The sequence below is a fragment of the Gekko japonicus genome, unplaced genomic scaffold, assembly GCF_001447785.1.
Source record: "Gekko japonicus isolate JY-2015 unplaced genomic scaffold, Gekko_japonicus_V1.1 scaffold5516, whole genome shotgun sequence".
In the NCBI taxonomy this organism is placed as follows: Eukaryota; Metazoa; Chordata; class Lepidosauria; order Squamata; family Gekkonidae; genus Gekko; species Gekko japonicus.
This window is the reverse complement of record NW_015166000.1, coordinates 28,677-42,307: the sequence shown is the minus strand read 5'-3', so window position 1 is coordinate 42,307 and position 13,631 is coordinate 28,677. Positions and strand designations below refer to the sequence as shown.

General features: G+C 51.4%; 1 protein-coding gene across 1 annotated transcript in view; it reads left to right on the top strand.

The window, feature by feature from the left end:
- Positions 1-3,490: 3,490 nt before the first annotated feature.
- The window catches only part of CCM2 (cerebral cavernous malformation 2), a gene marked incomplete at its 5' end in the record, with an annotated part of 22,683 nt that continues 12,542 nt past the window's right edge, over positions 3,491-13,631 (top strand). The window contains 5 exons of the mRNA XM_015411497.1: positions 3,491-3,664; positions 6,907-6,990; positions 8,972-9,155; positions 10,467-10,603; positions 11,942-12,077. Of these exons, the coding sequence (XP_015266983.1) occupies positions 3,491-3,664; positions 6,907-6,990; positions 8,972-9,155; positions 10,467-10,603; positions 11,942-12,077 (715 nt within the window). The remainder of the gene's footprint in view (positions 3,665-6,906; positions 6,991-8,971; positions 9,156-10,466; positions 10,604-11,941; positions 12,078-13,631) is intronic.

The following is a 13,631-nucleotide window of genomic DNA, read 5'->3' as shown; positions in this document are numbered from 1 at the left end:
GGCAGCCTGCACATCAAGTTGGGATTACTGGGGTACAAAATCTGCTCTGCACAAAAGGCAGTGAGCCGTCTGGAAGTGCGTCCTTTCTCTCTGCTCTGGCACTCCTTGTGCGGTTTTTTATTTGACTGATAGGGTCTTGCTTGCGCATTTAGCCTCTTTGGTTTACTCCTTTCCACCTTGGCTACCTCATTCGTATTTTGTACCTGCAGCCACTTATTACTGGAGTACACAAATGGGTAGCATTGAACAGAATAAGCAAAAACATGTTGCAAATAAACAGATGGTCGAAGCCCACTGCTTTCTGGGCACTCGGGGAGTGGGAGTTTGGGAGAGGGGGCTTAGTAGAATATTCTCTACCTGCTCTGTTCAGTCGAAAGCAGCTTCGGTGTGTCCAGTCCAGTATTTCCTCTAAGCTGAGTTAGTGTATGGGCGAAGCCCACTGCTTTCTGGGCGCTCGGGGAGTGGGAGTTTGGGAGAGGGGGCAAGCGCCACGCCTCTCCCTGTGTCCGTTGGGGATGCTTCTGAGAGCAAAGGCTCAGAGCTGGAGACCCGGCGCAGTGAGTCACTCGACTTCCTCTTTTGCGTGTGGTGAGTGCAGCGGAGTTAAAATCGGATTGCGCCACCCACATGACTCCAGAGCACCTCTTGCAAGCAAGAAACGGTATCTTTTAAATGCTGGCCCCTCTCGCTTTGAAAAGAGAACCTGCAACGGCCGAAGCTGCTGTAGGAGAACATATGCGAAGCTGGCATCCCCCTCTCAGAGAGCCATTTTGGTGTAGTGGTTACCTTAGAGGGAGCATTGGTCCAGTGGTGAGGAAGGATGTATTGAGCGTTGTCCCAGCACAGCGCAAGCAGAGGAGGAGGGCGCCTGCTTCGTTTTTTGCTTTCTTTGAAGCAGTCAGGGACTCAAGCCACGTGAGCATGAGTGTTGGGGGGAGGCGGCACTACGTGTTGGTGCATTTCCTCGGCAAGCAGGCTCTGTCTGAAAGACCTCAAGCATCTTCCCCAGACCTTGCCATCAATGCCCCCTCTAAGCTGTGGAGTCTTGGGAGCAAAAATTCTCCCTTGAATTCTCCCTTGTGAGCCACTAGCATGAAGGTTGCGAGCGAGCGATTTGGCTACTGCATAAATTAGTTTGCTCTGGAGCTGTCCTTCCCGAGCGGAGACAAAAATGTGTGAGCCGGAGGCTAAAAAACTGTGAGTCAGCTCACACTAACTTGGCTTAGAGGGAACACTGCTTGCCATGTGATTGCTTCTAAACCAGTCTCGAGAATAAAAGCCTTAAGAGCACCACAAATGGAAAGACTCGGAACAAACGTGGAGTCATAGAATCATAGAATGTTAGAGGGTCTGATTCAGTCGGAGGCAGCTTGATGTGTAAAAGTCTTACGCAGTTTGGGAGGGGCTGTGGCTCATTGGCTTGGTTTGCAGAAGGGCCCAGGACCAAGCCAGGAGGTGATGGGAAAGACCTCAACCTGAGACCGTGGAGAGCCACTGCCAGTCTGAGTAGAGTAGACTGACCTTCATAGAATCCTAGAATGTTAAGAGTTGGAAGGGACCTTGCAGGTCATCTATTCCAGCCCCCTGCACTCTGCAGGAGCACAGCCAAAAGAGAGCCCTACAACATCCCGAAAAATGGTCGTCCAGCCTCCGCTTGAAAACGTCCAGCGAAGGAGCCTCCACCCCCTCCCGAGGCAGACTGTTCCACTGCTCAAACACTCTTACACTTAGGAAGTTTCTCCTGATATTTAGCCGGTAACGACTCCCTTGTAATTTCCACCCATGAGATCTAGTCTTGCAATCCAGAGCAAGAGACAATAGATCTGCTCCATCTTCTACATGACAGCCCTTCAAATACTTGAAGACTGCAATCATGTCCCCTCTAAGCCTTCTCTTTCCCAGGCTAAACATACCCATCTCTTTCAGCCTTTCCTCATAAGACTTGGATTCCAACCCTCTCACCATCCTGGTCGCCCTCTTCTGGACATGCTTGCGCTTGTCAACATCCTCCCTCCAGGTGGGGCCTGACCATAGCAGAATAGAGCGGAACTACCACCTCCCGTGATCTGGACACAGTGCTTCTGTTAATGTATCCTAAGATTGTTCTCAAAACCGGGCTGGCCAACCCAGGCAGGGAACCGGTGGTGTCGCACGGGGGGCGGGGGTGGGAATATTCCCAGGTCGCCATTGAGACACGTTGCAGCTTGACGCATGTGGCCCACGTCCCTTTGCAAAATCTCAGTGCTCAGCGCCTCGGTTCCGGCAATGGAGTGCGCTAGAGGCAGGGAGCAACCCGGCTCGGGCCAGCCTGGTTTCTGGAAATATTCCCAGGTCGCCACTGAGACAAGTTGCAGCTTGACGCATGTGGCCCATGTCCCTTTGCAAAGTCTCAGTGCTCAGCGCCTTGGTTCCGGCAGTGGAGTGCGCTGGAGGCAGGGAGCGACCCGGCTCGGGCCAGCCTGGTTTCTGGAGCGTGGGACCGACATAAATAGCCGCCCACTGGTGTTCCTTGCAGCCAGCAGAGCACTCTGTATGGAGAAGAACCCGCTGTTCGTTTTAAGGCCATTATGGGAAACAGGCACTTTAATGAGCCCTTTCCAAAGAAGGGCGAAGCGGCTGCAATCAATATCAAGGCCGTTCAGATGCCCGGAAGCGGGTACACGGCACTCTCCATTCCATCAATACATCCCCTTTTAAAGTGCCGCCGTAATTGATGCCTATCTGGCAGTCTGGCACTTTGGTGCAAACCCGCGCGGCTGTGTAGGCTTGTAATGGTAGCCCCTCTGACGTGATCCTGAACCAATCTGGTGTAGTAGTTGAGTGTGCAGACTCTACTCTGGGAGGACCGGGTTGAGGGTACACGGCACTCTCCATTCCATCCCCTTTTAAAGTGCCACCGTAATTGATTCCTATCTGGCAGTCCGGCACTTTGGTGCAAACCCGCGTGGCTGTGTAGGCTTGTAATGGTAGCCCCTGTGACATGATCCTGAACCAATCTGGTGTAGTGGTTAAGTGTGCAGACTCTAATCTGGGAGGACCGGGTTTGATTCCCCACTCCTCCACTCGCAGCTGCTGGAGGACCTTGGGCAAGCTGTCGTTCTCTCAGAGCTGTCCTTGAAAAAGAGCCGTTTCCGTCAGAGCTCTCTCAGCCCCACCTCCCTCACAGGGTGTCTGTTGTGGGGAGTGGGAGGGAAAGGAGATTCATTTCTACCCCACGTTTTTCCCCCAAGGGGGACCCAGGGTGGCTTACGCAATTCTCCCCTCTATTTTATCCTCACCACAACAGCCCTGCGAGGTAGGCTAGGTTGAGAGTGTGTGACTCGCCCAAGGTCTCCCAACCGGCTTCCGTGGCATGCATGAGGATTTGAACCTGGATGTGGGGAGGGGAAGGGAAAGGGGATTGTAAGCCGCTCTGAGACTCCCAGTGAAGGGCAAGGGGTATAATTCCAATCTCTTCTTCTTCTCCTTCTCCACCCCTCTCTTCTTGCAGCCTGGGATAGTGTCCCCTTTCAAGCGCGTCTTCCTGAAAGGCGAAAAGGGCCGGGACAAGAAGGCGCAGGAGAAGGTGACGGAGAGGCGGCCGCTGCACTCGGTGTCCCTCTCCTTGCCCGACCGGGTGGAGCCAGACGTCCTCCTGAACGACTACATCGAGAAGGAAGTGAAGGTAGAGCGACTTCCTGTTCTTGGGCAGCTGGGCAGTTTGACACGCACACGGTCTTTGCCTCCAGGTCCCGGGCCGGGAGACCTGCTGGCCTTTAGGTGAGAGCCAGTCTGGCGTAGTGGTTAAGTACGCGGACTCTAATCTGGGAGAACCGGGTTTGATTCCCCACTCCTCCACTCGCAGCTGCTGGATGACCTTGGGCCAAGTCACAAGCTCTCTCAGAGCTTTTCTTTCACGAGCGGTCCTCAAAAGAGCTCTCTCAGCCCGCCTACCTCACAGGGAGTCTGTTGTGGGGAGGGGAAGGGAAAGGAGTTTGTAAGCCGCTCTGAGACACCTTTGGGTAGTGAAGGGCCATGGGGTATAAATCCAATCTCTTCCACTTCTTCTTCTAGGTGGTTTATTTATTGGTCTGAGTGCTTCATTTCTACCTCACATTTTTCCCCAAGGGGTGACCCAAAGTGGCTTACACAATTTCCCTCTCTGTTTTATCCTCACCACAACAGCCCTGCGAGGTAGGCTAGGTTGAGAGTGTGTGACTCGCCCAAGGTCTCCCAACTGGCTTCCACGGCACAGATGAGGATTTGAACCTGGATGCCCCGGATTCCAGTCCCACACCGTAGCCACTTCACGACGCTGGATCCCACGCCCCTGTTCTGGTTCATTTAGGAGTAGCAGCCCGGAGGGTTCACCTGCACTGCTGGGGTCCCACGTGCCCCCCTTTCCATGGGGAACTCGCCCGAAAGCCTTAAAATATATATTTTCTAGTCCTTGGGAATTGAAGGCTGCCTCTGTTCATCCCCATTTCTGTATCTTTCCACTTGTGATTGGGAGGCTGGAGAGAAGCCTGCCTGCCACGTTTCCCTCCCTCCCTCCCTCCCTCCCTAGGAACTCTTGGAGTGGCTTAGCTAGAGATGTAAAATTTCTGAAAATTTTGAAGCTCGGAAAAAACACCCGGGGTTTTTCTGGTTTTTTTCGGGGGGAAACAGAAATTTTTGGAAAAATTGAAAAAATGCTACATTAGCATTTTTTTTGTCTTTTCTAGATTGAAAGTCATTCTGTTACTTTAGGAACATAAAATATGACTATGGACATTTTTACTTGGCATGAAATTATCACAACTAGCATATTAAAAATATAGTGTATCCAAACAATTATTGCAAACAGAATACCCACCCACATGCAAAAACAAATCTGAAACCTTTTTCTTTTCTTGTGACAACAGCACCTCCTAAAGGAAGAAATGCATCTTGTTCTTGCATTGGAGAGTTCAGTTGGTAACCTAGGACTTGCTTGTCCTCCGTGCACAGAAATTAGATCAATCTGACACCATACATATTTTTTAGAAATGATTTGGAAAATATTGCTATGTAGATCTAGAGTCATATGAAGAGTGGGTGGTAGAGAGAGAGAGAGAGAGAGAGAGAGAGAGAGAGAGAGAGAGAGAGAGAGAGAGCGCAACTGGCCACAGTTCACCCAGTAAGCTTCATGCCAAGTGAAGATTTGAACTCAAGTTCTCCCCAGTATCCACAGCACGGTGGTGTAGTTAGAGTGGCACACTAGGGTCTGGGGAGCCCAGGTTTGAAGTAAAATTTTTTAAAAAACACAGTGCCATGGGAGCTCACTGGGTGACCTGGTAGGCCCGTCACTCAGCCTAACCTACCGCGCAGGGTTGTTGTGGCGATAAAATGGAGGAGAGGAGAATGATGTCAGCTCCTGTAGGTACTAACTGGGGAGAAAGGTGGGGCATTAACCAAGTAAATAAAACCACCACTACCCCACACGGGCTCTGGGGTCATATTTTATCGGAACGCTATAAAGGTAGTAGCATAGAAACTAACAGCATACTGCAGTAAAAATTATGGTAAAATCTTAAAACCAAGACGTGTTCCTAACCCCCAGAAACCTGTCTGAATGGATTCTTTTCCTGAACGCCCGTCGGCTTCAGTTTACACAAAGCTCCTTTAGTAGTCTATTAAAAAAGAAAGAAAAGATTAGGTCATTTCCTTCTCTGTATCTTTTACGCGCACCCATGCTCCTGAAAATGTGAAGGGGGTGGGGGGCACCCTTGAAAAGCAAAACTGGCCTGCTTCTATTAAATGCTTGGAGGGGTGGAACATTTCTCAGGGAGGCTCTAGGGCCAGAGGTGTCGAACTCATTTCTTATGAGGGCCAGATGTGACATAAATTGAACCTTGTCGGGCTGGGCCACGTGTGTCATAAAATGTAATGCCCGGTAGCGGAGATATAAACTCTGACACACACGGCCCAGCCCGACAAAGTCCAATTTATGTCACATCTGGCCCTCATAAGAAATGAGTTCGACACCCCTGCTCTAGGCTGATCCTGCCCTTAGCAGGGGGTTGGACTAGATGGCCCCTGTGCCCCCTTATTTATTTATTTATATATTTTAGTATTCGATTTATAGCCCTCCCTCCCTGCAAGCGGGCGGTTCACAGACTGGGCACAGATGCCAATAATGAAAACAGTTAAAAATAAGAGAAAACATTCATTTATAGTCATTTATCACGATACAAGGTGCTCTTGGTGTCTCAGAAAGGTCTTCAGTCACAGGATGGCATCTTGGTGGTGATGGTCCCAGATCGATGATATCAGTTCCAGGCAGCGCTGTCGTTCATTTGTCACAGGGCCAACTCACCCCCCCCCCAATGTTGCCCAGCCCAGTTGTTGTTGGTGCAGCGGTGACGGCTCCTACTCGAAAGCCTGGCGGAAGAGCTCCGTCTTACAGGCCCTGCGGAACTGCACAAGGTCCCGCAGGGCCCAGATCTCCTCCGGGAGCTCATTCCACCAGGTAGGAGCCACCACCGAAAAGGCCCTGGCCCTGGTTGCTGTAAATCTGGCATCTTTGGGGCCTGGAGTCACCAGGAGATGTTGCGTCCCCGACCGTAGTGCCCTTGGGGGAACATATGGGGAAAGGCGGTCCCTCAGGTATGTCGGACCCTGGCCATATAGGGCTTTAAAGGTAAGAACCGGCACTTTGAAGCGGATCCGGTACGCTATTGGCAGCCAGTGCAGCGCTTTCAGCACAGGCCGGATGTGCTCCCGCCTAGAGAAACCCAACAACAGCCTGGCTGCAGCATTCCAACTCCGTGATTCTGTGACTGTGTAGAGAGAGGCGTTCTGCCTCTGTGCATTCTGAACGTCGCACTGCTTCTCATTTGGAGGGCTTGGGGCCAAGGGCTGCACTCGTCTCTCTCACTCAAGATCTTTTTTTTCCTTGCTTTCCAGTATTTAGGACAATTGACGTCTGTTCCGGGGTACCTGAATCCTTCCAGCCGTACCGAAATACTGCATTTAATAGACAATGCAAAGGTGCGTACGGCTTCACTCGGGCATCAGTATTGAATCTGGGGCTCGAGTCTCTCCCCTTTAGGTCTGCGGATGTGTCCTTGTGCAGGAAGAGCATAAAGGGGCAGGAGAATTCTTTCAGAATCCCAAGGAAGAGGCTTGTGTGAACCGGGAGCTTCACTCTCCGCTCTTCTGCCAAAGTCTATTGGGGCTCAAGGCCTCAAGTTGGCAAGGAGCAACTTATTTTACTTTATCAGGACTGCAAGACGGACCGCAGGGCCTGCAAGATGGAGCTCTTCCGCCAGGCCTTCAATTAGGAGCTGCCCACATTACCATCAGCGACCACTATTAATATCTGTGGTGGAGGCTGGCTGTAGTGAGTTTGAACCAATAGGCTTAGGCGCCTGTAATTGCCTGAGCCTGCATGACATGTTAACGCCATCTTGGTTAATAATCACTGAGTGCACTTTATTCGGAAATCGTCGATTATTTAAATGTTTTAACAGTGTTAAAAGGAGCTGCGGTGGCTCAAGTGGTTAAGACGCTGAACTGCAGGCTGTGGAAGGTCAGTAGTTCAGCAGTTCAAGACCCGGATTGCCGCATGACGGAGTGAGCTCCCGTCTCTAGTTCCAGCTCCTGCCAACTTAGCAGTTCGAAAGCAAGAAATTGCAAGTAGATAAATAGGTACCACTTCGGTGGGAAGGTAACAGCGTTCTGTGCGCCTTGGTGTTTAGTCATGCCAGCCACATGACCACGGAAACGTCTTCAGACAGCGCTGGCTCTTCGGCTTGGAAACGGAGATGAGCACCGCAACCCTAGAGTCGGACTCGACTGGCTTTCGAGCAAGGGAACCTTTACTTAACAGTGTTAAATGTTTTGATTGTATATGAACCTTGGCACACTGTGGCAGGCAGCGTGAGCCGCCCTGAGCCCGCTTGCGGGGAGGGCGGGTTATAAATACAACAAATTAATTAATTAATTAAAGCACTCTGCACTTTAAAAGCTCACCTCTTCAGCCTCCAGCAGAGTTTATTGAAGACGATTAAAAGGGAAGTAACTAACCACTGTACCGTAACAGTCAGTAAACAAATGTACCACAGCATCCACAAAGTTTCATGCTCTCAGACCCACATGATCTGGAAAGCGAGTTAGCTAGCTCTAAAGAAAGGCATCCGATATTAAACAACCTGCCCACCTCTCAAGGCCAAGTAGCTAATTATTATTTGCAGGTGTAGAGCTCTTTAAAAAAAACCCAAGGTCTTCAACTAAAACAGTTCACGGGGCTGGAGCTGAAACAACTTAGAGTCTCTATTTCAAATTAATCATCTAAAAACAAAAACACATACTACTTCCGTACAAGGCTCTCCAAGGGTCTTTTATGTAAAACGTCGGCTGCTTTTCTTCCTTACGGAGCCCAAGGCGGCTTGCAGCATAACTAAAACCCATAAAAATAAAAAACCAGTAAAAACCAAAGTTTAGAATCACAACTCAGAAGAACTGCTTAGTAAACTTAACCAAATGCAGTCCCGAATAAAAACCGCCTCCCAACTGCCTCCGAAAGATCGCAGGTGAGGGGGCCAGGTTCCCCTCCCTGGGGAGGTGGTGGTTCCGTAATCGTGGGGCTGGCACCGAAAGGGCCCTCTCTTATGTAGCCACCAGAGGAGTGTCTTTGGGTCGATGGGACAGTCAAGACAGCCTCTCCCCCCCATGATCTTAATTCCTGGGCAGGAAAATACAGAAGACAGTACTTCTTCCTTTTTTAATGTGTCTGCTTGCTTCATGCCCCAGAATGTGTGTGTGTTTATTTGGGGGGGTGGGGGGGCTTTTCTGACCTGATTTCTGTACCACCTTAGAAGATGCAAGGGAGGGCCCCCGGGGGCCCCCCCCCCCCCGGTAAAATCTTTCACTGCATTTCTGGCTTCTGCCTTTCTCAGAAAATGTTGTTTTTCCCCAGCAAATTTTGCGGTTGGTTGCTATCTCTTTCTCTTTCTCTCCCTTCCCCCAGAGAGCACATCAGCTTCCAGGGCAGCTGACCCCAGAGCACGACGCGGTGATCAGTTTGTCAGCCTACAACATCAAGCTGGTGTGGCGAGATGGCGAAGATATCATTCTCAGGGTCCCCATCCACGACATCGCGTCGGTCTCGTACATCCGGGACGACTCCTCGCACTTGGTGGTGTTGAAAACAGGTAGGCCGGGACCGATTTGGGGGATCTGTCTCTGTCAGGTGCCTTGGTGCGTCCGTCAGCCTTTGTCGCTCCACTCGGGGGAGGCAGCTCAGGTGGAGGAGGGGGATGTGTGTCCCCTGGAATCTCTCTCCTTCAGAAGTTCCGCAGGGCCTGCAAGACGGAGCTCTTCCACCAGGCTTTTGGCTAAGGAGCCGCCACCGCCAATAACACCGCCACCAACCTCATCGTTAGACAGAGCCCTGTGCCAGCCGCATATATATGCTAAAGATCGAGAAGCTGATGAGCAAGGCAGGCCAGAGATCATGTTAACATAACTGTTGCTGCCATCCCTGATGTAACTAGCTAGCACTCTATGGGGGGCTGTGGTGGCTCAAGTGGTTAAGACACTGAACTGCAAGCTGGAAGGTCGGTAGTTATTTATTTATTTATTTTCATTTATACCCCGCCCTCCCCGCACGCGGGCTCAGGGCAGCTTACAAAACACAAATATAATACAATACCACAAGTTTACCACAAATTTAAAACCAGTTAAGGCACACCGTGGACATTCACAGGATCCATCGCGATTTACGTGCTCACTCCCTATTGCACATCACATTGGGATCCATGAGGAGGATGCCATGGACCATGATGTTCCATGGTCAATCAACGCCAGCCCGGCGGTACTGCTCTGCGCTCATACGTTGGTAGTAGTGGCGGCGGCGGCTCCTACGTGAAAGCCTGGCGGAAGAGCTCCGTCTTGCAGGCCCTGCGGAACTGTAGAAGGTCCCGCAGGGCCCTGATCTCCTCCGGGAGCTCGTTCCACCAGGTAGGAGCCGCCACCAAAAAGGACCTGGCCCTTGTGGCAGCACGTCTGGCCTCCTTAGGGCCCGGGGTCACTAGGCGGTGTTGTGACCCCGACCGAAGTGCTCTTTGGGGCCTGTATGGGGAAAGGCGGTCCCTCAGGTATGCCGGACTCTGGCCATATAGTTCAGCAGTTCGAGACCCGAGTGCCGCGTGATGGAGTGAGCTCCCATCTCTGGCCCCAGCTCCTGCCAACCTAGCAGTTCGAAAGCAAGAAATGGCAAGTAGATAAATAGGTACCGCCTCAGTGGTAATGTAACAGCATTCCGTGAGCCTCGGCGTCTAGTCATGCCAGCCACATGACCACGGAAATGCCTTCGGACAGCGCCGGCTCTTCGGCTTGGAAATGATGAGCACCTTCCCCTGGAGTCAGATTCGACTGGCTTTCGAGCGAGGGAAACCTTTGCCTTTTACCTTTATCACGGGCTTGCTGTACTGTTTCCACTAACGGTCTCTGGTTTTTCTCAGCTCAGGACCCCGGGATTTCCCCTAGCCAGAGTCTCTGCGCCGAAAGCTCAAAAGCTCTGACTTCGGGATCGCTCTCGGAGAGCGGCGTGGTACCTGTCGAAGCTTGCTGCCTGGTGGTCCTGGCTACGGAGAACAAAGTAAGACGCTCCTGCCTCTGCGACTTGACAGCTCTCCCTCCACGCGGCAGGTCTGCCCTTCTGCGTTTTCCCACCAAAAGGGTCCCTGGTAGTGTCCTTCCCACGCAGACCAGACTCGCCAAATGAATGCCCACCATGCCCAGACCTGCATCTCTCACCCCTGTGGATGGTGAAAGATCCCATGTGGACTGTGAGGGAATGCAACGTTCTCTCCCGCCGTCCCGCCCTCTGTCCAAACGAAGGACAATTTCGGACACAGTCTAAAGGAGCGGAGCAGCAGGAGATGGGTCGCATGTCTCATCTCTGCACATGCCCCTTTCGGCCACTGCAATTTGGTAAACAACTTCAGTTGCTCATTAGAATATTCTGAGTTGGTTCCCAAGTCCAGAGGGATGTTGTAATGATTCCATGTTTTTTGGGGGGGTCTTTAAATGTTGAGTTTGACCGCGGTAATGTAAGGAGAGCGATAGGGGGAGATGAGTGTCCTGTGACTGGCTGCTGACTGAGAGTGTGGGAGGAGATGTTGTGAGAGGATTCTGTGTGTGTGTGTCTATGAGGGGATTCTGTGATATGAGAGAGACGAGTATGGGAGAGTTTTGAAGAGAGTCTGTGTGACTGAGTTATGAAGAGTTCTGTGTGTGAAGTCTGAAGAGACAGCATGGTCTGTGTGACTATGGAATTTTGAGTCTAATTCTGGGTGAATAAGACCAACAGTTTAGTCTGTGTGACTAAGAGAGATTATACTGAGAGTCTATGCCTGTCAGAGTGAAGTCTGAGCGACTGTTTGTAACACCAAGTTTTGCCAGTTATAGTTACAAGTTCCTTTTTTCAATAACAGTTCAAAATAACCAGAAACCTATTTTGTTCTTTATTCAATGAATCAATTTTTATTTAAGCCTATCCCAGCAATCAGTACAGTTCTTCCTCAGAGCCACATAGTCCTCTGAAGTGCCAGTCCCTTCCTCAGGGCCACGTAGTCCTCTGAAGTGCCCAGTCAATCTACCAGCAGAGAGAGAGAGAGAGATTTGGATTTTTTAATTCCTGGTGGCAACAGAAATCTACCAAGTTTAGGTACACAAAGCGTGTTTAAAGGTAAAACCATCTCCCCAATAAGCAAGGACGCCACAGAGGTCTGCGTTTTTGGGACCACATCAACACCAGGCCTGCCGTAATCCAGCAACTGAACCCACATCTGGAACGGTGGAGGATGACTTGCGCAGATAATTTTTTGGGGGGCCGTGTTGGAACGTTGCCGTCTCCCGAGCAGGTTCTCGGGCTGCCGCTAAAGGCGGGTGGGATCCCTCTCCTGTTCTTGACCCCTCTTCTCTCCTTCTCCAGGTAACGGCGGAGGAGCTCTGCTCTCTTCTCAGCCAAGTCTTCCATATTGTTTACACAGAGTCCACTATAGACTTCCTAGACAGAGCAATATTCGATGGGGCCTCCACGCCAACAAGGCATCTGTCCCTGCACAGCGGTACGAGGATCTGCACTCTGGCCGTGTCTAATGGGGTATCCTCAAGGGCTGCTCTTCCTTATCGGGGCTTGCAAGGGGTGCCGTGGCAGGCCAAGGGAGGGGCGTAGCTCAGTGGCAGAGCATCTGCTCAGCATGCAGGGGGTCCCAGGTTTGATCCCCAGCATCTCCAGTTGAAAGGAGATATGGGCAATGCTCCCTCTGAGCTGTGGAGTCTTGTGAGCAAAAATTCTACTTTGTGAGCTACTGGGCATGACAGTTGTGAGCGAGCGATTTGGCGGCTGCATAAATTAGTTTGCTTTGGAGCTATCCCTCCTGAGCTAAGACAGAAATGGGTGAGCCGGAGGCTAAAAAAGGGTGAGCTAGCTCACACTAAAGGAGCTGCGGTGGCTCAAGTGGTTAAGACGCTGAACTGCAGGCTGTGGAAGGTTGGTAGTTCAGCAGTTCAAGACCCGAGTGTGCCGCATGATGGAGTGAGCTCCCGTCTCTAGTTCCAGCTCCTGCCAACCTAGCAGTCCGAAAGCAAGAAATTGCAAGTAGATAAATAGGTACCGCTTTGGTGGGAAGGTAACAGTGTTCCGTGCGGCTTGGTGTTTAGTCATGCCGGCCACATGACCACGGAAACGTCTTCGGACAGCGCTGGCTCTTCGGCTTTGAAACGGAGATGAGCACCGCAACCCTAGAGTCGGACTCGACTGGCTTTCGAGCAAGGGAACCTTTACCTTTATCTTTAAAGCTCACACTAACTCAGCTGAGAGGGAACACTGCTCTTAACTTACTGTCCTCTCGCGCCCCTTTCCACATAGCCCATCTCTGGAATTGCTTACCCTGTTGCTCTTTCAGGGCTGTGTCATGAAGGGACGTGTGCTGGGGGTTGCTTGGAGCTTCGGGTTGAGTTTGGGCTGCTAGACTCTCCCGTCTGCTCGGCGGCGCTGTGCGCAAAGCGGAAGCTAGGGGCCAGTCATCGGTCTTTCCAGCGGCAGATGACACGGGAGGTTTTCTGTCTTGCTCTGCAGTCCACGTTCCCCCTGCCCGGTTACTGCCACACAGGGAAAGACACTCGCCTCCCTCCGGTGGACCTGATCTCCGCAGCATTGCTGCAGCATTGCACCCAGGCGTTGTCTCAGCCAATGTTCCCTCTAAGCTGCGGAGCCTTGTGAGCAAAAATTCTACTTTGTGAGCTACAGGCATTAAAGCTGTGAGCGAGCGATTTGGCTGCTGCATCAATTAGTTTGCTCTGGAGCCCTCCTTCCCGAGCAGAGACAAAAATGTGTGAGCCGGAGGCTAAAAATCTGTGAGCTTGCCCACACTAACTCAACTTAGAGGGAACACTGGTCTCAGCTGGCATTTTCCTGCAGGGAAGGCTGTTCAGAATTGGAGAAGCCAGCCGAGGCTGGGCAAGTTTGCTCTCTTCGGCATTTTCTGCCCAAGAACTACTTCACATCTGGGAAAATGAGGTGATGAAGTAACTTCATGTGGAGTACCACGTCTAGCCTCTGGGAGAGCCAGTTTGGTGTAGCGGTTAGGAGCGTGGACTCTAATCTGGGAGAACCGGGT